This window comes from Hyaena hyaena, unplaced genomic scaffold, assembly GCF_003009895.1.
Source record: "Hyaena hyaena isolate Hyena2069 unplaced genomic scaffold, ASM300989v1 scaffold_608, whole genome shotgun sequence".
NCBI lineage: Eukaryota > Metazoa > Chordata > Mammalia > Carnivora > Hyaenidae > Hyaena > Hyaena hyaena.
Window position 1 is genome coordinate 720,696 of NW_024081243.1, and position 25,838 is coordinate 746,533.

Consider the following 25,838-nt stretch of genomic DNA (forward strand, 5'->3'; position numbering starts at 1 on the left):
TGCTATTTTCCACTTAAGAATGATTCAAGTTTGAAAATGTCAATAGATGCAAAAAGCCACCCTCGAGCTTTGCTCTCTCGAAAGAAAGTAGAGAAGGAATGACATAGTCAATGTTAACTGTCACCAGATGAAGAGAAATCAGATTGTCAGGCCTGGATCTATAACATTCTTGCCAAAGTAGGACCTCATTTACACATACAGATCTTCATACCCTTTGCTAAGAAAAGCATCTGTGGCAGTTTAGATGTTTGTGCGTTTGCCAAAGATCTTTCACTCTGAATAAAGTAAATGTCATGTCTGTTGTTTATCTCAAATTCAGCAGAGTATTTTTAAAAGGAAATATTTGCGGGGGAGGGTCGAGGGAAGGAGGTTGGGGAGCTCCAGTTAGTGGGGTGTGGTGGTTTCATGGCCAGGACTCAAGTCTCAGACTGGATACGGATAAAGCAGCTTAAAACAGACTTTGGGCTCATGAACTGAAAGTGTCCTTCTGAAGTGACAACATTACAGTAAATTGGAAAGCGGAGTCTTCCTGAATCTGTACCTAGTCTGTCAACACCCAAAAAAATCCAGTTAATTCAGTCAAAGTGATTATTTGGCATCGTGTAGACACAGCTGTCCTGAACGAAAATTCTGAACAGTTAAACATAGATGGCATTGTACCCAAAGCCAGCTGGTACAATGGCATCTATCTGTAATTGTGTATAAAGATTGCTTCCACTTCAGAGATGCTCCAAGTTCAAGCTGGACCCCACTGAGGAGCAATTTTTAAGAAATCTTAGGTTGTGAAAAAATTTCCTGATGAATTAGGTAACTTATGTAGGTTCAGACTTCCAGTTGAGAAAGTGAGGTGGTAATTTAACTGTAAATTGCCTTAAAGATTAAAAAAAGTAATTCCCTATGTACTTAAAAAAAACAACCGGTATTTAACCTTGCTTCTTGGCATTCAAAATCATGATAAGATAGAAATGTAAAATACATTTCTCGAGGACATCTACTTCAGGTGATAGAATTAGATCACTCTGCAAAAATCAAATGTTTGCCTTGAATAATCCTTTATCAGTGTTACTTGCTTTATTGAAATGTGTTCTCTGTGACTCTGAATATCGTTTTATTCCCACAGATGACATGGAAGCCATTCCTGTCAAACAGTTTGTTAAACACATTGGTGAGCTGTATTCTAATAACCAGCATGGGTTCTCCGAGGATTTTGAGGTATGTTTCAAAACTGAAAATTAATTTCCAGAAACCTAACTCTTACTTTAGAAGGATTTTTATAACCTTGAAATAAATTCATTCTAGCATAACAAAACAGTACTGGAAAAAGTGGAGATTGGTATTCTTCTTCTCCGTCTTCTGCTTCTGCTGCTTTTTCTTTACACTTATAACTCCGACAGGCATCCTTTTCCCAATAAAAATTAGGGGAGAGGGAATTAGTTGCCCATGTCCTGAGCATGTGTTTCTGTGAGAGAACAGACCTAGTGGTGGAAAAGAGGCAAGTGCCCCCAGAGCCTCCTTTCATCTTAATCCTAACTGGGGCACTAGTCCCCATGCCAAGCAGAGGGTTCGTATTTCTGGGGTGCACGAGGTGCTAAGGAGGCAACTGACTTGCAGTCTGAGAAACTGGGTGCCTGTTCCACAGCAGGCAGTGTGCTTTCTCATCCTTGGGCCAGTCTCCTCCTCTCTGATTCCCTGCTTTCCTCGCTTTTAAAAATGGCGCTCATGGCCCAGACATCCCCAAAGTTGGACCAAGTGAATGATGAACGTCTTTGAAAGGGCCGGGTAAACTGTTAGGCCTGTGCAAAGATTGATCATTGTCGTTTTCATGATGGTTAATCCGTGGAGAGAAGACACTGGGTAACGCAGCCTCGTGATTTTAAGAACCGTTGTGCAGGGAACAAGGTAGAGCGTGGCGCGCACCACCCTGCCAGCTCTGGGTTCCGTGCCAGTTCGGCAGTGACAGGGTGTCAATGAGGAGCTATTAAACAGACTGCCCTTTTCTTCACTGAGGCGCTTAACTAAGGCACATCTCTGGCAGCAAGAGTTGTGCCGAGGGGGCCAAGTTTTCGTGGCAGCTCAGCTGTCTTCTAGCTTTGGGGGTGAGTCGGTTCCTTTCTCTGTCTTCCTTCTTCCTTTAAAATGGCAATGATGAGGATCCTAAACTGCCCACCTCTTTTCCCAAAATGTGATGTGATGGACAGGAAGCACAGTGAGAAATAAACGCAGGACCAAATGCCCCAGTCTCTGTGCAACGTCACAGTCCTCAGAGGCCATCATAAAGGCAATTACATTGACAACTGGCTTTAAATTAAGTCTTTCTCTTGGTTTTGGTTTTTGTTTTCCTGAGCAAAATCGAAGCAAAGGCAGGAGAGAGAAGGAACCCTGTCGTTTATTCGGCCAAGTCCTGTGTATCATGGAACAAACAAAAACTTGTCAAGTGTTTAATGTGGCTATTAGATGCTTACCAAAAAAGGTGCCTATTCAACTACAAAGAACATGGTTAAAAGTCAAACATTTTGTATTCATGAGGACAGCAAATGTGTGTGCTGTTGAAGTGATTTAGTTCAATTGACTGCTGGCTGGATGACTGAGCAAGAATATTGAGGCATTTAACAATGTTGATGGTATTCAGGACAAACATTTATCCTCGAGAGAACAGAATTTGATCAGGATGACCAAATGCAACTCCAGTTTCTCAATTATTTATGATTTGAGACCCCAGTGCTATTCATCACAGCTGGTTTTGACACCATTTAATTATTCAAAATAATCAGCTACACCTCTGTAAACTTGATCTGACTTAAAATGGGCTTTGCTGCATCAAAAGCAAGCCTGTTAACCAATTCTGGGCATCCGCACCCTCTTTCGGTCCTTAAAAAAAAAATACCGCGGCTAGAAGCTTTTGTCGCCTATATTGAACTTTATAGCCTAAGTCTTATTAGCTGGTAGTTAAGGGAGGGGCCCAGGAGGGCAGGCACAAGGGAGGCATTGTTCACCCCGTCCCTCACAATCCCTCCTGGTTTGAACGGTTTCAAATCAGAGCTATTCAGAATAGGGAGATTACCCTTGCTTCTGAAAAGAACAAGAAGGCAGCGACATAATGGGAGGAATGAGACAGAGAAACTTGTTAATATCCTGTCCTCTTCTCATTGAGGGAGATTTTGAAGAATTTTAGAACAGTAGTAGTCCATTTTGGCTGCTCTGCTAAAAGGGACAACTGGTAACAGGCTAGTTAGGAAATTACGAAGGCTCTTTTACAAATGAGATAGTAATAGACTATAAGAGAAGGTCAGGAAAAGAGATCTTGTGCGATTTAAAAAAAAACAAAAGAAAACTGGGGCACCTGGCTGGCTCAGTCACTGGAGCGTGCAATTCTTGATCTTGGGGTTGTAGGTTTGAGCCCCATGATGGGTGTAGAGACTACTTAAGAAATAATTTTAAAAAATTTTGGGGCACCTGGGTGGCTCATTAAGCGGCGACTTTGGCTCAGGTCATGATCTCGTGGTTTGTGGGTTCGAGCCCCGCATCAGGCTCTGTGCTCACAGCCAGCTCAGAGCCTGGAGCCTGCTGCAGATTCTGCATCTCCCTTGCTCTCTGCCCCTCCCCCACTCATGCTCTGTGTGTGTGTCTCTCTCTCTCTCAAAAATGAATAAACCTTAAAAATAAAACTAAATCTTACAGAAAAGACAGCACACTCATTATGATAGACTAGAAAAGTTAATCCCAGATTTCCACATCGTTTTATGTGGAATAACGGTGCCCAGCATTTACTTAGCGCTGCACTTGGATTATTTCACTCGCTCCTCAGAACTGCTCTACGTAGAGGTTCTATTCTATTATCCCCATTTTACAGATGAGGAAACTTTACCCATAGGAAAACTGAGGTTTTGGGTGATTCTTGTGAAATGGCAGAAGTCAAGTTTTAAGACCAGGCTATCTGACTCAAGCCCACATGTTTAACCTCGATGCCCTCAGACTCTCATTAAAGTAGCGTCCCATCGTGACCTAGAGTCACATGGAGAAAAAAATCAAGATTGCCAATAACTGTCTAAAACTGATCATGCAGCAGGTAAGCCAACAACTGCCTTGGGGAAAAAAAAAGTGGGGGAGTGCAGGAGAGGGAACAACCAAAATAAAGAATCGCCCCCCCCCACCACCGCCCCCCCACCCCACACATACAATACTCGGCACCCATTACATGATCTTCATGGTCCAGAGCCTAACAAATATCTTAGAATCTGACTTAGAAAATGTTAGACAACATCTGACTAGAGGCCAAAAGTCAGTCAAAGAACTAATCTTAAAATTATAAATACCACTTAACAATTGATGTGTGGCCATTAAGCAGAGAGAAAACAATTCATGTGACAGTTATTCATGAGAACCTGTTATTCTGTGGACATAACATAAAGCACGGAGATGAATTTGAGATCTTGGCCTCAAGGGAGTTTCACCACCTAGTGGTGGTGGACACCAGGGTGGGCCAAACAAAATAAGGACTAATACTGACCTAAAGTTCTGGAAGAGGACAAAGAAAAAGGAAAGCCTCCGTGAATTTTTGCTCTTTCACCAGAATTTCTCTTTGCCCCATATTGTTTAAAAATCGTGGATGGAAATGAAAAGAAAAATGGTGAATAGCTGACATATTTTCAGAATTTTGCTGCTTGGAGGAGGATGAGAAAAATGATTCACCGGTAATTTTGAGCCTTTGTCTAGAGGTGATGCAGCACGCATTTTGTCCTTGTCAGATAAATTTTGGAGCCTGTTAAAAGCTGGCACCATTAAACCTCCAGCAGATTTTGCAGTCACTGGAAATAACATCAATCCTTGTCTGGGGATGGCGTTCGATGACTCTGTTCCCCTGGCCTCCTGCATTGATTTCAACCTCACTCTTCCCTGGCCTCCACGGTCCTAATCCAGGAGGCTTCCGAAGGTGCAGTGCTAGCATTCTCTCTCAAAAGGAGAGAGCGCCGAGGCTGTGTAGGTCGACAGAATTAATAGGGAGGGGTCAGGAGCATCACGATTGAAAGGCTGAGTGCAGAGAGGAGGTCAGAGGTCCAATACCCCTTGACAAGATCCTTTGGGGGAATCACCTCTGTTACAATTAACTCCAGCTGAGCTAAATTTGGGCCAGTTGCTCATCTTAAATCAAGAGACCAAAGCTTTGTCCACCTGAGCCTATGCACCCAAGGGATCAGTGGCCACAGTCCCTTTATGTAAGATGCAGAGTTGCGATGTGGCCAGTGACATAGAATAAGGCATCGCCAGATAGAGGGGGATGCTTCATGAGACTGCACCCTGCAAAATGGCAGAACAGGACCCTGAGCCTCTGTGACAAAATGCCACTTAAGGACTGAGATGTCTTTAAAACATTTTTAAACCCTTAGCAAGAAGAAAACCATAGTTGTGTTGAGGTTTTTATGAAGAGTGAAGAGAGGGTGGATTAGCACGATTCACAAATAGTGTACAAAAGGTAATTTTATTTTATGGACCTGCTGCAGGATAATAGGTGCTGTGATGTATAAAAATGGGTTATTTTTCTGGAAGGGTTAGGCAATCACTGTATATAAAGACAGGTGGACTCGGACACGGGGAGAGCAGGACAAGGCTTGTCACTAAGGCAAATGGCAGTGAAACAAAGAGCAGGAAACTAGGGTCTTGTCAAAGGGCACAGACGTAAAACTGTCCGGGAATGAGAAGGGAGCTGGTAGAAGATGGAAGGTCTAGGTTGGGACCTTGAAAGCCTGGCTGAGGAATCTGGGATCTATCCAGAGACTTTTGAGTAAAAGAATAACAAAGTCCAAGCAGCCCATGAAGAAATTTGGTGTAGCAGCAGCATGTAGCCTGAGCAGAGGCCGGAAGATGGCATGTCGCTGGCACCCAACAAGGGCCAGCTCTGTGTCGGACACTAGGCACTAGGCAAGCAACCAGACCATTGTGATGATCTAAACTCATCAGTCTTTGGTAGCACTGTCCCTTAACTGTAGGCTGACTGAACTCCCACACCAAGAATGTCTATATACTGAGTCTAACACTTGGTCACCTGTTCCAAAATGTGTTCTTCGTGGCTTTCTTTGTGAAGCCGAGTAATCTGAAAGATTTCCAGATGTATTTTTATTCTTTCACGTTTTTCAAATCAAGCCATAGAATGGTAGGGCGGTAGGTGTCCACGTGCCTTTTCAGTAGCTTCTCACATCATTGACTCCAGGCAGTAGGAGATTTACCCTATTCTATCTCCCAAGAAATCTGGATATATCAACTTGGGCTGTTTTGTTTAAGTTTCGCTTTATTTTTAAATCTCTTGTTTTCACTCGGCTTTCTTCTGTGGTGGTGTGCCTGTTGATACTCTGAATATTCATTTTGAGAATTTCAACGTCATTATATGGACAGTAAAATGCAAATAAGCTTAAATCTTACACTATGTATATTCGAGCACCCAATAAATAACTTTGCTATACACACTTCATCAGCCAGTGTCCCTTCAAAGGGTTTTAACACCTATTAAAATCACATTAACTTTGAAATTCCAGTTCTGATGGAGAAAAGCCAATCCAGGATCAGATGATATCAGCATCTAAATCAGCCAGCCAGTTCTGCAAGGAATTATAGATGACATTATTATCCGCAAGACAAAATCAGAAGGCCTTAGGCAAACCCCTTGGGTTCTAATAAAATCATATTTAGCATTATTTATGACTATTCTTTGTTTTCTGTCATTCACATAATTGGAAAAGTGAAAGAGAGGCAAGGAATCAGACCAGGGGTTTTAGATAACAGAGAGTCTCATTGGCCATATTGAATGACTGCTTTAAACAGTTCGAACAGATGCTTCTAAGCAGTCTTGGTCAATTGCATTATATTCTAATAGAGGCCCCACCTCAGTCGATAGCTTGGGGCGGGGGGGGGGGGGGGGGGGGCGTCAGATCCGCACAGTGAGGGGCAGGGGAAGGCCATAAACCGAGTGAATCTCAAAGTATGAAATGCTATAATCTCTTATCAGAAGATGTTTTAGCAACCCAGCCCATGCCAAAAGTATGACCTTCACAACCCAGACACAAAAGGATGTCAACTTATTTCAGGGATTTCTGTATAGATTGAATTAATAATGTTTTCCAGAATACAAGTCCATTTTCAAAGGTTTTCTGCCCCTGGAACTATTCAAGAGTATGCCTCAGGCTTTCAGAGCAAATCTAAAAAGCAATTCTAAGCAATTCTAAAAGTTGCTCTTTTAGAGCAACTCTAAAATAGCCCCCAAATACTTTGAGTATAGGTAGCATTGCTTAAGTGTTTGTAGATGTTAAGATCTCAACTCATCACTTTGGGCCTACATTTTATCTCATTATAGAGAAAAGAACCAAAGGGAGCCTGAAGCCCCTTTAGAGGAGCATTTGCCAAACCATAGATGATAAACCATTTTAGAATAGAAAACCGCGGTTTATCGCGTTTAGTAAAAGTAAGGAAAGGGTAACAATTGCTGTGAAACACCCTTTCCCCAGAGAAGTGTGTGGAATTAGTGCCTATAGGCTTTTTTTCTTCTACCTCTTCTTCCTCTTAACGGACAACTGGGAAGGTCTACAATTAGAAAACATTGAATGTACAGCTTCCAAGAATCAGGAGTTCATGAGTATGGTCTCTTTGAATAGATAACAACCCCATTGTTTTTAGACTTGAAATTCTTTGATTACAGTGAGTTGGTTCCTCCTCGGAGAGAAGAGAGGGACTCCTCACCAGGAAGTAGTTTGTGAATAAAAAAGACAGCCAGTTCCTTGTTTTCATTATGCCTCATGTAAATGCTATGGAAAACATCTATAATTGCTATGCATCTCCTTCATGGGGGAAAAAAAAAAAAAAAAAAGTCTGCACGCTCCTAAACTCTGTTACATCTGTCACGTGTAAAACATTTCTCCTGATAATTTTCTGTCACTTGCTCCTGCTCTCTGTAACAGCTGTGCACTGCTAATGACTTCCCTTATTAGTTAGCTCCAGTACTTTCTTGGGTTTGAACCGTACACTGTAGAAAAATTTGACTTCGCAGCCATCGTGCAGGAGGCTAATGGGTGATGTTTAGGTACATGGCAAAGGTAATGATGAGGTGCCTCTTCTGCTACTTTTGTAATGTAAAGAAGGGTAATGTAAATGAAACTAAGAGCTCACAAATACATCAAATCTGAATCTGTTTGAGCCACAGAAGGACAGGTCACTGGGCTAGTACAAATAGTGTCACTTCAGGACGGAGTCCAATCAATTTGCACTTGGACGGTCATAAAACAAGCTCTGTGGCCTATACACATTTTGCAAATGGTGGTGGAGAACTTACCTCTGCCTGGGAAGTCCTTGTTCATTCTCTAAGACTCAGGTGAATGATCCGCGGGGAGCCATTCTCTGTGCTCCTTGCAATAGTATCTTCAGCCCTATTTTCTGTGAAGCCCAGTTGCCTGTCTTTATCTTGTGCGTTTCCTCCCCCCATAGACTGGGACATACTCAAAATGAGATGATGTTTTGTAATCCCCCGAGCCTAAGTCACCAGTATGGAATGAAGCAGATGACTGATGAATTAGTAAAAAATGAAATCCTTTTATCTTCTTTACATCCTTCGTACATTTGTTAGGAATACGTCAATGATTTCCGAAGCTGAGTTTGGGGAGGCTGTACTAGGAAGCGAGTAAATACTTCATGCTTTGGGGGGATATAGTTCTTTTCTTCCTATACCCTTGCTAGACATCTAAAGTGCATCTAAAATCTTTGAAATCTTGATGTTTTTTTCACTAGGAAGTCCAACGCTGTACCGCCGATATGAACATAACCGCAGAACATTCCAATCATCCAGATAACAAGCACAAAAACCGATACATCAACATTTTAGCATGTAAGTAATAAACTTGAATCTATCTTCAGCTGCGAGGAAATTAAATCTTCACGCTGGGTAGAAGCCTAAAGCCAAGCAATCAGAATCAGGATGCCAAGAGAGAATTACACTTGCAAGTTAACCTCTCATTAGCCCATCTTCAACAGTGTCTAGGAAGAAGAGGGGACACTACCCCCTGAGTCTTTCATTAAGCCGGCGGATCTCAGCTTATGAGTAAGGTGATTGAAAAAAATGTCCTGTGCTTCACTGTTCTCACATGAAGTGATTGCATACCCGATGGTGGGAACCAAAGTTTGAAAGTCATGTGGCTATCTTGACATTGTTTTTAAGTGGTGAGAGCCAGGTTTTTAAATACGAACGCGAATACTGAAAATTGAATTCCATAAGTGAAGTCCAAAGCAGTCTAAGACTAGGTAGTTGGTCTATACCGTGAGTGACAGAGTCACCGATTCCTTGTGGCCTAGTTCTTTACCATATTTCCAAGGTTAAGAGTACTCTTGGAGGTTAGGGACACATACAAACATTCATCTTAGCCTTATGGAATATGCTAGGAGCACAGGCTGCTTCTCTGGCTGTAATGCTACTTCTCCTAGACCGTGGGGTTTGGGTCAGTGGCTTTGCTATTAAGGTCAGGGGCACACATGTTTATGATTAACATACACTATGGTAAGCAACACATTCCATAGGCTTTTGTAGTGCATTAAATTGAACCATTTAAATTTGAACACTACTATAGATAAAGCTTTTTATAATGCTTTAGGGAGATAAAAATCACATACCATATGAAATTCACCCATTTAAAGTTAATTTATATTTAAATGGGAATTTAAATATAAACTGAATTTCAGTGGGTTTGAGTATATTCACAGTTGTATAATCATCACCACTAATTTTAGAACACCAAAAGTCCCCCCCCCTTCCAAGAAACCCTATACCCATTAGCAGTCATACACAACTCCTACTTTTCCCCAACCCCTAGAAAAGCACTTATCTACTTTCTATTTCTATGTATTTGCCAATTCTGGGTATTTCATGTAAATGGAATCCTAGACTACGTGGCCTTTTGTGTCTGGTTTCTTCCACTTAGCATGATGCTTTCGAGATTCATCCGTCTTGTAGCTTATATCGGCACTTCATTCCTTTTTATGGCTGAAAAATACCCCGTGGTATGGATATATACCACATTGTGTTTATTCATTTGTCATTCGATGGACATTTGGGTTGTTTCTACATTTTGGCTATTATGAATAATGCTGCTATGAACATTTGTGCAGACATATATTTTCAATTCTCTTGGATATATACTTAGGAGTAAAATAGCTAGGTCATATGGTAACTCTATGTTTAACATTTTGAGGAGCTGCCATACTATTTTCCAAAGTGGCTGTACCATATTATATTCCCACCAGCAATAGAGGAGGAGAGTTCACTTGTCCATAATCTCATCAACACTTGCTCTTTCTGTCTGTCTGTCGATCTATCTGTGTATAACCCCTAATGATTAGTAATGTTGAGCATCTTTTCATGTATCGTTCACTTATATATCTTCTTTGAGGAAATATCTTTTCAGACCCTTTGCACCTTTTTTAAATAGTATTACTTGTCTTTTTGCTGCTGAGTTGTAGGAATTCTTCATACATTCTGGATTCAAATCCATTGTATAGATAAGTAGTATGCAGATATTTTCTCCCATTCCATGCATTGTCTTTTCACTTTCTTGCTGATACTTTTTGAAGCAAAAGTTATTTTACTTCTACTGAAATACTAATTGTCATCTGTTGCCTGTGCTCATGGTGTTCTGTGTATGAAACCACAGCCTAATCCAAGATCATGAAGATTTATACCTGTTTTTCTTTTTTCTTTTTTTGTCAAAGAGTTTTATGGCTTTAGGTCTTTTATCCAAATAATTTTTATAAATGATGCAAGGTAGGGTCCAAGTTTATTCTTCTGCATGTTGATAGCCAGTTGTCCTAGCACTCTTTGCGGATTGAACTGTCTTAGTGTCCTTATTAAAAATCAGCTGACCACAAATGTAGGGGTTTATTTCTGGACTGTCACTTACCTTCCACTGATGTGCCTTTCCCTAGGCTGGTATCACTGTGTCTTGATGAGACTATAGCTTTGTAGTAGATTTTGAATTTAGAAATGCTGATTGCTCCAGCTTGTTCTTTTTCAAGATTGTTTTGGTTATTCTGGGTCCCATGTGTTTCCATATCAATTTTGGGATCAACTTTTCTATTACTGCAAAAGATGTAACTTGGATTTTGGTAGGGATTGCATTGAATCTGTGGATTAATCTTAACAATATTGTCTTCCATCCATGAAGATGGGATGTCTTTCCATTTATTTAGATCGTCTTTTACTTCTTTCAGTGTCTTATATTTATTGTTTGCATTGTGTTATGCTGCTTTTGTTGAATTTTTTAAGACTTTTATTCTTTTTGATGCTATGATAAATGGAATTGTATACTTAATTTTGAGATCTTTCATTGGTCTTGTATAGAAATACAACTTTCTTTTAAATATTGATCATGTATCCTACAATCTTTGCTGAATTCATTTATCCTGATCCTTATCATGTCATATCCTTATCCTATCATTTACTATTTGAGTTTCACTTCTAACTTATCTGGATAGAAGTTTTTAAAGAACCGTAAGTCATTTTTGAATAAGAGTACTGGTTTCACTTATGTGAGAGAATGAGGAGGTAAAAAAGAGAACAAGGAAGAGTCAAATTTTGCTTTTCTCTCTATTCTTTGAATGGATAGACTCTGATAGTATTGGTTGGCCAACCCAGGAAAGGCTCGTTTTGCTGAGATTATAAGGATTTGTCCATCTATATACCTTGTTTCTAACCATGTCAGTCAGGCAGGGAAACAGACACATGTGTGTCTTGAGTATGTCCACACATATAATTCTCTTCTCCATGGCAATCCTTACTTCTGGTGACCTCAGTTCTTGGTGAAAAGTACATGGCAAAAAAGAGGGAGAAAATCACAGCAGCTTCTGTGTGGTATGCTCAAGGGTTATGGTATTTCCTGGAAAGTTTACCATCTGTGCTTTGATGTGGTTGCACTTGGACCATTTGTGGTTTCACTTTCACAAATTCACGTTAGATACGGTTTTATTTTTCTAAGTTCAGAAAGTTGGGTTCTGGTGTTCATGACATTTGGTCAGATTCTGGGCACAAAAATACCCATCATTCTTGGTCTACCCTTTATATTAAGGGCTTATTTAGTCTACCAAAAAAATGGGACGGAAATGTCATGAACAACTAAATGTGCCAGAAACACAGTGTAGGAAAAGGCTTCTCTCACAGAACCATTACAACTCTCAGGTATATAGGGATGCTACCATACCACCTCCTATCCGCGTCTGTTTTCACGAGGTTATTGCCTTTCAGATTAAATATGAATTTTGCAACTTGAATATGTGTTCTTGTCAGTCTGAAAAATAATATACAATACAGTGTACCGAGCTAGGGCATAGCTGTATGTATCCCAATTAACTTGGGAGAAATTTTTCATTTGGACCCTTTTTCTATCAAGCAGCCCCTGTGCCTATCAAATGTAGTCTCAGACTTTGTCAGAACAACCAAAGCAATTCACAATTCCAAGGATGGGAGAGGGCTTTCAAAAAGTGCTTGATATTTAGTCTGAAGTCATTAATGTCTAGGCTAACTAAACCACTCACTGGACTTGTTTTTGAAATGGCCTTTATGGGGCGCCTGGGAGGCTCAGTCGTTTGAGTGTCCGACTTTAGCTCAGGTCATGATCTCACGGTTTGTGGGTTTGAGCCCCGCATCAGGCTCTGTGCTGACAGCTAGCTCAGAGCCTGGAGCCTGCTTCAGGATTCTTTGTCTCCCTCTCTCTCTGACCCTCCCCTGCTCATGCTGCTTCTCTCTCTCTCTCAGAAATAAATTAAAACATTAAAAAAAATTTTTTTGAAATGGCCTTTTATGATGATGACTATAACCAGAAATGTAATTTTTTTTTGCCCATTCTCTTCCTAGCTAGGGAAAATAAAATTATGACCTTGGCTTCCTTTCATTTCATTGGCTGTCCTAAAAATTCAAGCTTACTTCACTAGGTAACAGGAGGCATATAACCCATTCCCCCTTATTGTGTTCATAAGCTGAAGTCAAGTAGATCCTAAAACCTGATCGCTGACCAGATTCCTGCAGTAAGATTACTTTTAGGAATAGCTCTGAGTTCCCTCAGTTACATAGGTTCTATGGGGGTGACAGGGAGTCTGAATTTAGCAAAGGAATCCCCTGAAAATAGATCTTCAAAGTTCTGGACTTAATATGACAATATACGTTTTTGTATTTGTATCAGTGGAAAAGGGACAGGGCGATGGATAGTGAAAGGCCTCAGTTTTAAAATACAGGACAAGAAAATTTTGGAGACCACTTGAAATCATTTTACGTTTCCTGGGCACTCACAGGTCAGAGCATGAGGTAGAAGCGTCCCTGTGTTGTTAAGATGGGTCTCAATGCCGTATCTGTGAATTTTTAGTTGTTGTTCTGGTAAAAGTTTTCTTGGGGGCCCTCTGGGAGGGGCCGCGTTGCCTGTTGGCCTTGTTCTCTGCTTTCGAATGCTGGTAGTTTTTGAATTACATATTTTGTTTTTGCTTTTTTGTTTTGTTTTGTTTTTTTGTTTTGTTTTCTTCTTCCTCTGTAGATGATCACAGTAGGGTGAAGTTAAGACCTTTACCAGGAAAAGACTCTAAGCACAGCGACTACATTAATGCAAACTATGTCGATGTAAGTCAGAAATGTTTTTCTAAACCTGCTTCTGATAATTGAAGAGTTGCCACAGAGACTGTTGAACGTGTTGTAATATTGCACAGAGCTTTTACTAAACACACTGCCTATTTGATGTGGAAGGCACTTGAATTATTCACTGGTGTGTGGTACTCTGCTTTCTTCTTACTTTGTGCTGTGTCATCTTTGAAGGGCTACAACAAAGCGAAAGCCTATATCGCCACCCAGGGACCTTTAAAGTCTACATTTGAAGATTTCTGGAGGATGATTTGGGAACAAAACACTGGAATCATTATCATGATTACGAACCTTGTGGAAAAAGGAAGAGTAAGAGCCTCTCGGCTTAATATCTTAATCCTGTACCTTCATTCAAAACTTATTTATGGAGTATCTGCTGTAGGGTAGGAACTTGGCCAGGTATAAAGAGTTAAGGAGATGAAAGGCATTCCTCTCTGTCCTTATCTTGCTTGTGGTCTGGCGGGGAAGAGCTCAGCACTTACAAGAGTGAATTAAATGTGGCAGTAGCATCATAATGGGGATGCTGCACAATGGATGACTACATCCTCTAGGGCTGAGATTTTGTAAAGCAGCTGTTGTTTAAGGTGAGATGTAAATAGTGAGGGAGGAAAAGGAGTTAGGGAAGGACCTTCTAAGCATAGATGGAAAGCACAAAACAGAGAAGTTGGAAGAAACCTAGAGTAGTGGGGAACCTACTGATAGTTCAGGTGAGGGGAGTAAACACTGCTGAAATGCTCTGACTAATACTAAGAGAACCTTGCTTTAAGAGGATGAATATTTTAGAGTTATTAGATCATGAGCTTACATTATATGATGCTAAATTAGGCTGGAATAAAGGCTAAGCCTCAAGTTCATTACGTAAAATCGCTACAACTTCACTTTGGGGAGTCCCTGTTTCACCTTTGGTGACCCAAGTTGTAAAATGAAGGTTTTCATTGTTACAAGACTGTCTTAGAGCCCAGACTCCTAAACAAGAAGTAAACTCCTTTATAACGAAGCCAGCCCTACTTCTTACTGGCCAAATACAGGTTTCTTTCTTAGGCCCTCTTTAAAGTACACTGTTTATTGGAAAATGATCATCAATACAAGACCCATTTCTCAAAGGATCTTGCCCACAGTTGTCCCAAGGTCACCCTCTTCAGAAGTAGGTCTACCTGTTGTAAGCCTTTGGGCCGCAGGTTCCTTTTTCAATCAACTACATGGTGATAGTACTGGATTTAAAGACTTTGGAAATCACGTTATCGATAGTACAACTGCGGCCTAAATTGCAGTTGTAGTCAACAGCTTTTTCCTTTTTGCAGCGAAAGTGCGATCAGTATTGGCCAACAGAGAATAGTGAGGAGTATGGAAACATTATCGTCACACTGAAGAGCACAAAAGTACATGCCTGCTACACTGTGCGTCGTTTCTCAGTCAGAAATACAAAAGTGAAAAAGGTACGGAAGCAGTGGGGTGGGCTGCCGGGTGCCTCTCTTTAAACTTGTATGAAAAACTGCACAACCAAGGCCAATTCTCATAACCAACTTGGCTTTAACAAAGTATTTTTAAAAAACATTTTTTCACAACTCGTTTGATTGACATCAATGTATGCTGTGAAAGATCCTGGCACAGTGCATAATAGAATTTAACTGGCCTGCTTAAATGCTTTAATCTCCCGGTGAAGGCTGCTTTTTTTTTTTTTCTTTTTTTTTTTTTTTAAGGTCCTCTTCAGTTTTGGTGACCAGCAACTATAGCGGCACCTGCTTGTTGGCTGAGTTTTTTAATAGCAATTTTCTGACAGTTTTAAAGCATTATTTCCCAACGTGTGCTCCAAGGAATGCTAACCGTGCAAGAGGCTTGCAAAAATCAGATTCTGCTATTTAATAAGGACGGGAAATGAATGCTACATAATGAATATTCTCCGTTAGGAATAGACAGGGCACACAAGTGACCAGAGTGCTAGGGAAGAAACCTCTTCAACTTTGTTTTCCCCCGTGCTTCCTAAAGCGACTTGATAGAACCCTTTTCTGTATAACTGTGAACATCCTGAGCGTCCCACCTTGGGGAAGATGCTTTCAAGTTTTCTCCATTACTCTTGTTCAAAATCTGCTGTTTCACCAAGACTTCTAGACCACTGCAACATTACTAGGAACTCTAGGTAGATGTTCATTAAGAAAATGTACAGTTGCTCTGTAGAGACTTAGGAAAGGCTGTTGTTTGTAGCAATGGGAATAATGGTAGTTTTGAGGGTTTTTTTAAGTCTTGGACATCTTTGTGTTAAAAACTGCAGCCTCGCTGCTCCCCGAAAGAATTCACATTTATTCACATTTTTATATACAATGTCATTGGCTCTGAAACCCATCTGTGCTCCAAGGTCAACAGTCCTTTGTACATGTATTGTTTTCCTAGAATCGCAGAAGCATCTAAAAATCTAGCAGCATGTTTTTATCTGTGTTCTAATAGAGCTGTCAGCTGGCTTAAACTAAGTAGTAACCAGCTTGTATTTACATAAGCCCATTCCTCATGGAAACCCTTCAGGTATTTAAGCATCGCCCACTTATTCTTATTTTGGAAGCAGCTTAGAGGGAGGAGGAAATCAAATAGGAACGTCAGGTGTTCGTGCAAGAGGGAACAGTAGTAACTGCAAATGACAGAAATAGGAAACTGAGAGTTAATGGAAGTCATCGGGGCTTTGTTTGTAGCACAGGGCAGAACACCTAACTAACATGCTCCAGTGTTGACCAATGACCCCAAGTCATCAAAAAAGAAACCCTGAAATTTTCTGAGGTATTCATGATAAGAAAAAAAACCCTGTATCAGCAAATTACCCATTTGGGGAAATTTTTCACCCAAAGGAGTTAAAATGAGAACAAAAAGTAGTTCATGTAAAACGCTGAGCCACTTAATGGAAAACTACTCTGAAAGTTTTATTTATGAAAGTGACAGACAAATGTATTAATTGCTTTGACTTTGGAGATTGAGAATCATCTGTCACTTAGGATCTTTCCCACAGTTGGTGCAGAATGCACAGCAAAAACCAGCACTTAGGTTCCTGAAGGTTCAACCTGAACACCAGAGAAAGGATAGGAATCCGGGCCCACGGTCAGATGACAGCAGGGGACCAAAGCCTTCTGGAGTTGGGGCAGGAAGTGGGAAAATGGCGGCCTTGTAGGGTGATTACAGAGTGTTAGAGATGGTTCCAGACCCAAAAATCTAGATAAGTGTTCATTCCTGGTAGAGTCTTAAACCTCCCTAGGAGAGTTCTGCCCCTTGCCATCCAGCTAGGTGGCATCTCCATTTGTGGCCTGAGACCGCCCCCAGGAGGAAGATCCCTCGCTCAGGAACAGTATTTCGGGCAGATGGAATGGAAGGTCCTGTTTCCTGTATCCTTACATTATTTCTTTCTCCAGAATGCCCACCATCTGCTTCAGCACCTTTTTTTCTCCCCTTTCTCCTAGGGTCAGAAGGGAAACCCCAAGGGTCGTCAGAATGAAAGGGCAGTGATCCAGTATCACTACACTCAGTGGCCTGACATGGGAGTTCCCGAGTACGCCCTCCCGGTCCTGACCTTCGTGAGGAGGTCCTCGGCCGCCCGGACGCCAGAGATGGGCCCCGTGTTGGTGCACTGCAGGTGAGGCCACCATACTTCTCTCTCTCATCCCAGGGATTGAACCCTGGAAGGGGGCAGAGTAGGGGACTGTGGACCGTATGGACCTGGACTGCTGGGGCCCTGCTTTGTTTGCTGCAGAAACGGAGTCTTCCACTGCAAACTGGGACCAGTGACGGTTATGTAAAAAATCACGGTATTCTGCATACTTTCAGAAATCCTGTGCTGTTGCTGAGGTTAAAAGAAAATGTGCTCTTAGAGAATGGATCTCCAGTTTTATAACATGTTATTAATAAAATCCCCACTGTATTTAGTATATGGCTTTTCTATAGGATTCCTCTAAATAATAAAAGGTATTGTGAGAGTGAACAAAACTTTAATTTTTTTTTGTTTATTTTTGAGAGAGAGGGAAAGAGGCAGTAAGAAAGGGAGATGCAGTCGCTGAAGAAGGCTCCAGCTTCCGAGCCACGAGCACAGAGCCTGACCCAGGGCTCCAACTCACAAACTGTGAGATCATGTCCTGAGCCGAATTCGGACACTTAACCAACTGAGCCACCCACAAAGGTGCCCTCAAAAGATTTTTTTTTAAATGTTTACTTACTTATTCTGAGAGAGAAAAAGAGGACAAGCAGAGGAAGGGCAGAGAGAAAGGGAGGGGATCCCACCCAATGAGCCTTTGTGCTGCTAGCGCAGAGCCCGATGTGAGGCTTGAACTCATGAACCAGGAGTCCATGATCTGAGCCAAAACAGACAGAGCCACCCAAGAACCCTAGCAGCGACAAGATTTTATTTTGTTTTTAACTTCGGTATTCAAATAGATGCTGCTGTTTCTGTAGCTAGCTGTGTGGCATTTTCTAACCATTTCTTCTGGGCTGTGGTTAATTACATGTGCTCACAAAGCAAGTCCTTTGCAGATGTTGGAACCCATCTCCTGTTTAAAGCCCCATGAAAACTACATTTTTCACTTAACCCATCGAGGAATCACTGAAACAGATGAAAGTCTGTCAAAGAGCTTGGGTATCTCGATGGAGTCCTGTGAGAGGGGAACCTACAGGGGAGGATTCTGACAGAAGCAGCTTGTTAATCAAGTCTGATCTTCCTTAGTGTTGCTTTTTAAATAAGGATTAGAACATGGAATAAAAGAGGCCAGATTTTACAGGTGTGCCATTCTGACTCTGTACCTGGACAACTAAAGGAAAGTACCCCTTTAGATAGGAGCTTTCTAATTCTGCAGACTAGGGAGGGTGCAGAAATGGGGCTCAATTAAAGGATAGTGGATGGGGCGCCTGGGTGACTCAGTTGAGTGAATTTGGTTCAGGTCATGATCTCACCGTTTGTGGGTTTGAGCCTCGCGTTGGGCTCTGTCCTGACAGCCTGGAGCCTGTTTTGGATTCTATGTCTCCCTCTCTCTCTGCCCCTCCCCAGCTTGTGCCCTCTTTATCAAAAATTTTAAAAAATGAACATTGGAAAAAAAGGATGATGGGTGCTCCCACAATTAGAGAGCTGGAAGATCAGGCGTGAACTTAGGCATCAAGGGCAAACTCCCTGCCTGGTGCCTCAGCAGACATGGCTCTGGAATGAGGACAGTTCTGCCAAGAGGGGCCTCTCTCTGTCCCATGCAGGTCACTGACTTACATCCTTTGCTTGAGCCGCAAGGGAGGCTGAGGAAGCAAATACATAAGGCGACATCTTTATAAAGTCTGTCTCTGTTCCCCATCAAGACTGGGGAGGTGGGATGTGTCCTCAGGCAGTTTTTGGATGCTGTCCCCAGCGAATCGCCTGTGTCCACTCTGCTCGGTTACCTAAACAGTCAGCTTATTGCCAAGCTCGCTCCATATTTAGATGGTAATTTTTCCACTTCACGGTTCATGGATGACGTGATCAAGCAGAAGGTTCTAGCTGGGTGTCTCCATTTCTTGCAGCGCCGGTGTGGGCAGGACAGGCACCTACATTGTAATAGACAGCATGCTGCAACAGATAAAAGACAAAAGCACAGTTAATGTCCTCGGGTTCCTGAAGCATATCAGGACACAGCGGAACTACCTCGTCCAGACTGAGGTAAAAAGTACCTTCCGGTGCTCTCGGGAGATTGCTAGCACGTGCCACAACTGAAAGTTAAAGGATTCTGAGATTCTCGTGGGGCTTGAAGGCATTTACAGGTTTGTATGGGAAGATATCCTGACCATGATACTATTCTTCGGCTCACAGTTTCCCATTTCTGGGTGGATCTCCCATGTGGATTTCTCAGGAACTACACCAACACTCAGGAAGCAGACACAATTGTATCTAGTGCTGTGTTTGATGCTGGGGGCAATTAAACATGGCGTCTGGCCTGAGACGTAGAAGTAGAACGGTTCTAAAAGATGTTCATTAAACGCATTTCTCCATTGCGGGCTCCACTGAACCTACTGTTTTGGGCCTGGTATGGAAAACACAGTCTTGACCCTAAAGGAATAGGGATAAACCAGTAAGAAAGGGAGCAAGCCCCCTCGTGGTAAATGCTGGAGGGATTTACAGGGAGGTCCCACTTAGAAGAGTTGCTCTGAGGTCGATTTCATGACTTGGATAGAGGGGGCTACCCCTTACCAGCTCTGCTCAGTGACTACATCTACTGTCCCTTTTAGGAGCAGTACATTTTCATCCATGATGCCTTGTTGGAAGCCATTCTAGGAAAGGAGACTGAAGTATCTTCAAACCAGCTACATAGCTACGTTAACAGCATCCTCATTCCAGGAGTAGGAGGAAAGACACGGCTGGAGAAACAATTCAAGGTAATGCTCCAAATAAATTTCTGGTGTTTAAAAAAAAAGAAAAAAGAAAAAGAACAAGAAGTAAAGAAACATCTGAGGTTTGGGAGTCATGTCTTTTTTCCATGAGTGTAGAGACTAGAAGGAATTATCATCTGTATTCTTCCAATGTAAGGGGAAGGAAATAGTTGCGACCTGTGTATGAATTGGTGGCATCGAAGTAGACAGTGCAGGGCTGGATTTCCTTGTAAGCAACTTAGGACTTGATCTGAGTATAAATATCAGCAGCCTCTGGCCACAAAGACCTAATACTTAGAGTCAGTCACTCCAGGCCAAAAAATACTCCCTGTGTTCTTTCTGAACTACTCTGTCTTACCCTTAGTAAGAATGGGTATACTGTCCCCCAAAATCAAGCTACTTGAAAGACTATCAAATAATTTAGAAACTAAAAAAGAGGTATTAAGGAATCCCAGAGAGAAGTTTAATTTCCCCAAAGGATTATTCTTTCGCTTGGATAGAGACACGAAGAAATTTAAAGGCAGGTAAAGTTTATATGGAATTGACTGAGGGAAAGGTGAAAAACCAGACTATTAGGACCTTAAAGTAATTAAAATCATAAGACCTCAGTCTTTTATTCTAACTTTCAAACCCTGTCCCTCCACATTCTTATTTATAAGTCGCTCATTCGCCTTTCAAATTCCTTTTTCTTTTGCATAATTCTATATGTAATGTCTCATTTTGTATCAAAATGGAAAGAATGAAGTGAATCTGTGCAATTTTAGTTTTCATGGTAAAACTTTGCATAGATTGGGAGTGCCTAGATGGCTCAGTTGGTTAAGCGTCTGACTCTTGACTTCAGCTCAGATCATGGTCTCACAGTTCATGAGTTTGAGCACCGTATCAGGCTCTGCGCTGACCGTGTAGAGCCTGCTTGGGATTCTATCACCCTCTTTCTTTGCCTTTTGTGCGCTCTCTCTCTCTCCAAATAAATAAACCTATGCATAGATGCTGAAACCATCATTTGACACTGTCAAGCAGAGTAACCAGCAAAATTCATCTATTTTTCATTCCGTAACAATTTTAAATTACTAGTTCTCCTTTTATAACACCCTAACTATTCTAAAAGCCATTTGAGGTCATTAATAATGAGGACATAGTATCTCATTTTAAATGTTTAAAATTAATTTTTTAAAAAAGTGCCAGCATTTCTTAAATTTTACCTTGGCTTTTCTATTTCCGCACGATTTCTTTCTACATACTGTAAAAAAAATTCATCAAACAAATCCCTCCATTCCACTGGAAACAAGGTCATTTGTTCTTTTGTAAGTCACTTTAGAACTTAAGTACAAAGGGGAAAAAAGAAGAAGAATCAGAAACATGAAAACTACATCCAGGGCCCTTGACAATAGTCCTAAAGCATTTGGTGAAGGCCATTCCCATATGTTTGTTCCATTAAGATGTTACCCCCCCACCCCCGGGCCTGTTCGCCCAAAACAGAGGACTGACAAAGTGTTCAACCAAGCTGTAGAAGAACAGGAAGAACAACCAAACCCCTGGGCTTATTACTTACAGTTAGTTTAAGTCACAACAGAAAAGTACTGAGGACCTACCAAGTTAGGTTTAAGAAACCCAATTAGTGCTTCCGACCGTATGGCATAATTTTCTAGTGGAGGCCCACCTGAGTCTCCTGTGCTTGTGAGAAATTACAGAAACTTCCAAAAAGCAGTGACATTGTCAGCTGAAAAATCTACATGAATTCAGAACCATCTGCTACCCACACAGAACCTGCTACCGTGGTGGAAGAAATGAGACAGGTGTGCACATCACCCAGAGAATGGACAGAAGTAACCACTCCTGAAACACAAAAATGTGTTCTTTGGGGTAGAAAAAATGGTTTTGTTCTTCAGTAATCTGAGTATTGGTTGACCTTTTTAGCCAGATCACCAGGCAAATGCCATCAATTCTAATTTTGTCGTATTGTTTGTGTTGTTTTCCAGCTTTACTGAGATTCAAATGCTTATATAATAGTGTATACATTTAAGGTATAGAAAGGAATGACTCGATTATATTATGAAACGATTATCATGTTATGGTCAGTTAACGGGTCCACACTCTGACGACTAAAACATTGCTTTTCTTTCAGCTGGTCACGCAGTGCAATGCCAAGTACGTGGAATGCTTTAGTGCTCAGAAAGAGTGTAACAAAGAAAAGAACAGAAACTCTTCGGTTGTGCCATGTAAGATCTTAAAATCCGTTTGACTTGGTGGAATGTGCTAGTATTTTTTCATTGCATTTTATGTGTTCTGTAAAGAGGCAGCTACTACCAAAGGGGAAGAGTTCTGCCAGGAAAATTCAGGCACTTTGATCAGCCGGGAGGGGCGGCTGTCGGTGCCAGCAAATGGCTGCCTCAATGTGACAGGAAGTGTAGCTTCAGTTCACCTCGAAATTCAAGAATTTTGAGACTTCTACATTTTAACTAAAAAAATAAATAAAGCCAGGATCACTGTGGCATGACTACTCCTAGAAAGCTTAGGAGTCTCTGACTAATCCATACAAATGATATGCATGATTACATTATCCTGGCTAATGAGGTCAGGGCCTGGGGGTAGCTGGGGCCCTTTGTATACATAACTTGGGACACAGCAGAGGACACGGTGTGTGTGCTGTAGACACAGGCGTGGCTGATCACTGGAGAGATGATCTTTACTGACAAAGGCCACTGTTTTCCAAGCCTTTCACGAGGATAAAGATAAGGTAATGGCAAAATCGCACACGTACAGTGTTGTGGTCTAATGGTAAGAATATCAAACCGGGACTAAAAATTATCTGAAATCCTCTGTCATCTCTGCACAGAGTGTTCTTTTCATGCTCTGCTGTGAAAACCTCTTCCACAGTAAAATTTGCTTCCTGTGATGCCTCTGCCCTCCAGGGAGTGTGCAGCAAAATCCCACTGACATTCTGCCTTAGCGGACAACACTTGAGCTTAGTTCAAAATGTAGGTACGTTTTAAAATGAAAGGGGAGCCAGGGGGAAGAGATGACGCACCGAGTGAATCTCAGAAAGCACTGTGTGTTCTGTGTGTCTAAGAAGGCCAATGTGGTGTTTTTGTTTTCTTTCCATACGGTAGCCGAGCGTGCTCGAGTGGGTCTTGCACCGTTGCCTGGAATGAAAGGAACAGATTACATTAATGCTTCTTATATCATGGTGAGAGTCAACAGTTAATTACAAATAAATTCAATTAAACGAAAAAGTGCTAAAGAGCACATACCACCTATGTGGCTGCTTTCACTTTTCGAATAATTTCTCAATATGTAATATCAAAATGAGAGAGCCTTCTGTAGCCAGAGCCCTCTAACAAAAGACTCCTAGTCAGTGGGGGCACAGAAATACTTGAAGAGAAGTGTTGGTTAAGGAATTAATTTCATTGTTAATTTCACCCATCTAGTGTCAGAATGAATGTTGAAATTGCCATTAGGCAAAAACAGCAGGGGTAACTAGGAGGGAATTTATGTGGAGAGAAAAATATCTACACGTGTTAGCATATACATCTAAAAATTAGCCAAACGTGCTGACTGCCTTCTACGGTGGTTTTCGTGTGGTCAGAACAACACTGGCTTATGTCATGAAGCTATTTAACTACCCCAGCATCAGAGTAAAATGTTTGTAACTGCTGCTTTTTCGTCTTCCTAACCGAAGGGCTATTATAGGAGCAATGAATTTATTATAACCCAGCATCCTCTGCCACATACTACGAAAGATTTCTGGCGAATGATTTGGGATCATAATGCACAGATCATTGTCATGCTGCCAGACAACCAGAGCTTGGTAAGCACAGCACATCTGCGATATATTAATGAGCCTGTGAGGCCAGAAGCGTAAATCATTTGGATACCTTACCCCAGGGCTGCACTGTCTGTATGTGCTGGAGAGGGGGTGGTGACGTCTCTTTGTGACGTCTGAGCAGGTTCCTTTTGTAGTCTTACAGTTATGGTCCCTGTCCGTTCCACTGCTTCGTTCTCTCATCCTATACAGGGAAGGGCACTAGAAGGTTTTGGAAAGCCTTTTTTTTTTTAGTAACTTCGTTAATATAGGACCTTAACCTCTCCGTTGCTATAGGTCCCTTGGGGAAGATAAAAGAGCATCTAACTATGTAACTGTGTTTACGTTACGTGTATTAACTTGTTTAATCCTCTCTACCACTTTATGACATAGCTAATAGTATCATCTCACTTAATAGCTAAGACACTTGAGGGTAGTAAGTTGCCTAAGGGCATACACAAAGACTCAGAGGCAGGATTTAAACCGGAGTGACCTTTTAATCCTTTTCTACGATGGGGCGTGGGGCAAATAGCATAGCAAAGTCTTCCCAGCCCTTCCCCCGCAAGTTCGTATCGAAAGTACTAATAATGTAGCATCATTTTTCCTCCATTCGTAGGGAAGACCAATCCATTACAGGGAAGGAGGTACAGACAGGCTATTTCGTTCCAGTTTAAAGGTGCTTCTGACACCGTGGCTGAACTGTACCCTTTCTCCTCTCTTTCGTTAGCCCTTCCCTGCCCTGGTCTGTAACACCATATAAAAGAAGGGTTATTAATGAGTTTATCAAAAGAGGCTTCAGTTCCAGAATTAGTTGGGTCTTCAGAAGGTATGAGGAGGACATGAAAGTGCACAAAACAAAAAACAAAAATAAAAACCAATGAGGAACTCTTCCACGAGTATCAGATTAGTGAATTTTTTCACCGAGAAAGAACAGCCTGTGATTGAACCCCTAGTCTTGATGACATGCATTTGACTGTGTGCCCAGTCAGTAGGAACTTCTTCACTTTGTCGCATTTTGCTCCAGCTTCAGAATACCAAGACTGCTTCTGTATGATAGAATGGCAACAAAATTGAGAATCTTCAACTAAAAACTGGAGTGTAAATTTTCAAATTAGCTGGCAATAGGGGTCTATTCTGTTTGGCATGTGGCAATTGGAGGCATTTAGGGTTGTTAAAACGCTCATTTGTTGGATGAGTCAGTATTTTGGTATTGTCACTTTTCACAGGACAGTCACCAAAAGTCTCTACCCACAGGCTCATTTGTACGGGGAGGCTGGATCAACGGAGTCCATACATGTTACGCAGACAGGGAGGACCCAGAACTGCCAGGGAGCAGGTCATTTCGGGCTGAGGGAGACAGGCTAGAGTCCTGAGTGTCTGCATTCTCAGCTCCAGGGCTGAAAGTCAGTGCACATTTTTCCTAAAAAATGTCAGTGGATTCTCTTTGTGTGCTTTAACTTTACGAGACCATGATTCTGTGAACAGCCCAAAGTCCGTGGTTCCTTGCTTAGAAAGCACTTTTATGGGCATACCTAGGCATCTGTGATCTACAAATCTATTTATAAGCAAAATAACAATGATACCAGAGGGCCTACTCAATTAAGAAGGAGCATGTATGTTTCATAGTCTTCGAAGACGATCAGTTATTCCTTCTGATTACAGAAAGCAAACTAGGGAATTTTTTTTGCTTATTAAAATCCCCTTGGCAGTCATTAGGCCAATGTGATCATTTATTATTCACGTTCATCTCTTAGGGGTACATTATGTTATTCCCCCTTTTCAGATACGGAAATTAAGGCCCAGATGAATTTATTCAGGATCACGCCCGACCCTAAATCCTATGTTAAATCTGTGCATACTGGTTAAAATTGTAGGCCTTGTCCATTATTACCTTACATCTTTAATATCGGTTAGAAGGGTCTCACTTCCATTTCTTGGGACAAAATGTATTAAAACCCCTGACAGTTACAGACTGTCTTTTGTATAGACTAAACCCAATTGCTAATCTGTTTCCCCTTATGCTGAGCTTTAAAAATAAAA

The 25,838-nt window shown here is 41.5% G+C and overlaps 1 protein-coding gene across 3 annotated transcripts in view; it reads left to right on the forward strand.

Annotated features, from left to right (window-relative positions):
• Window positions 1–25,838, forward strand: part of PTPRG (protein tyrosine phosphatase receptor type G) — a 705,708-nt gene that overhangs the window by 663,338 nt on the left and 16,532 nt on the right. For all 3 annotated transcript variants that reach the window (XM_039257247.1, XM_039257249.1, XM_039257248.1), the window contains 11 exons: window positions 1,121–1,212; window positions 8,767–8,863; window positions 13,545–13,627; window positions 13,820–13,954; window positions 14,947–15,081; window positions 17,083–17,255; window positions 19,154–19,289; window positions 19,856–20,002; window positions 22,122–22,215; window positions 23,107–23,183; window positions 23,676–23,804. In XM_039257247.1, the coding sequence (XP_039113178.1) occupies window positions 1,121–1,212; window positions 8,767–8,863; window positions 13,545–13,627; window positions 13,820–13,954; window positions 14,947–15,081; window positions 17,083–17,255; window positions 19,154–19,289; window positions 19,856–20,002; window positions 22,122–22,215; window positions 23,107–23,183; window positions 23,676–23,804 (1,298 nt within the window). The remainder of the gene's footprint in view (window positions 1–1,120; window positions 1,213–8,766; window positions 8,864–13,544; window positions 13,628–13,819; window positions 13,955–14,946; window positions 15,082–17,082; window positions 17,256–19,153; window positions 19,290–19,855; window positions 20,003–22,121; window positions 22,216–23,106; window positions 23,184–23,675; window positions 23,805–25,838) is intronic.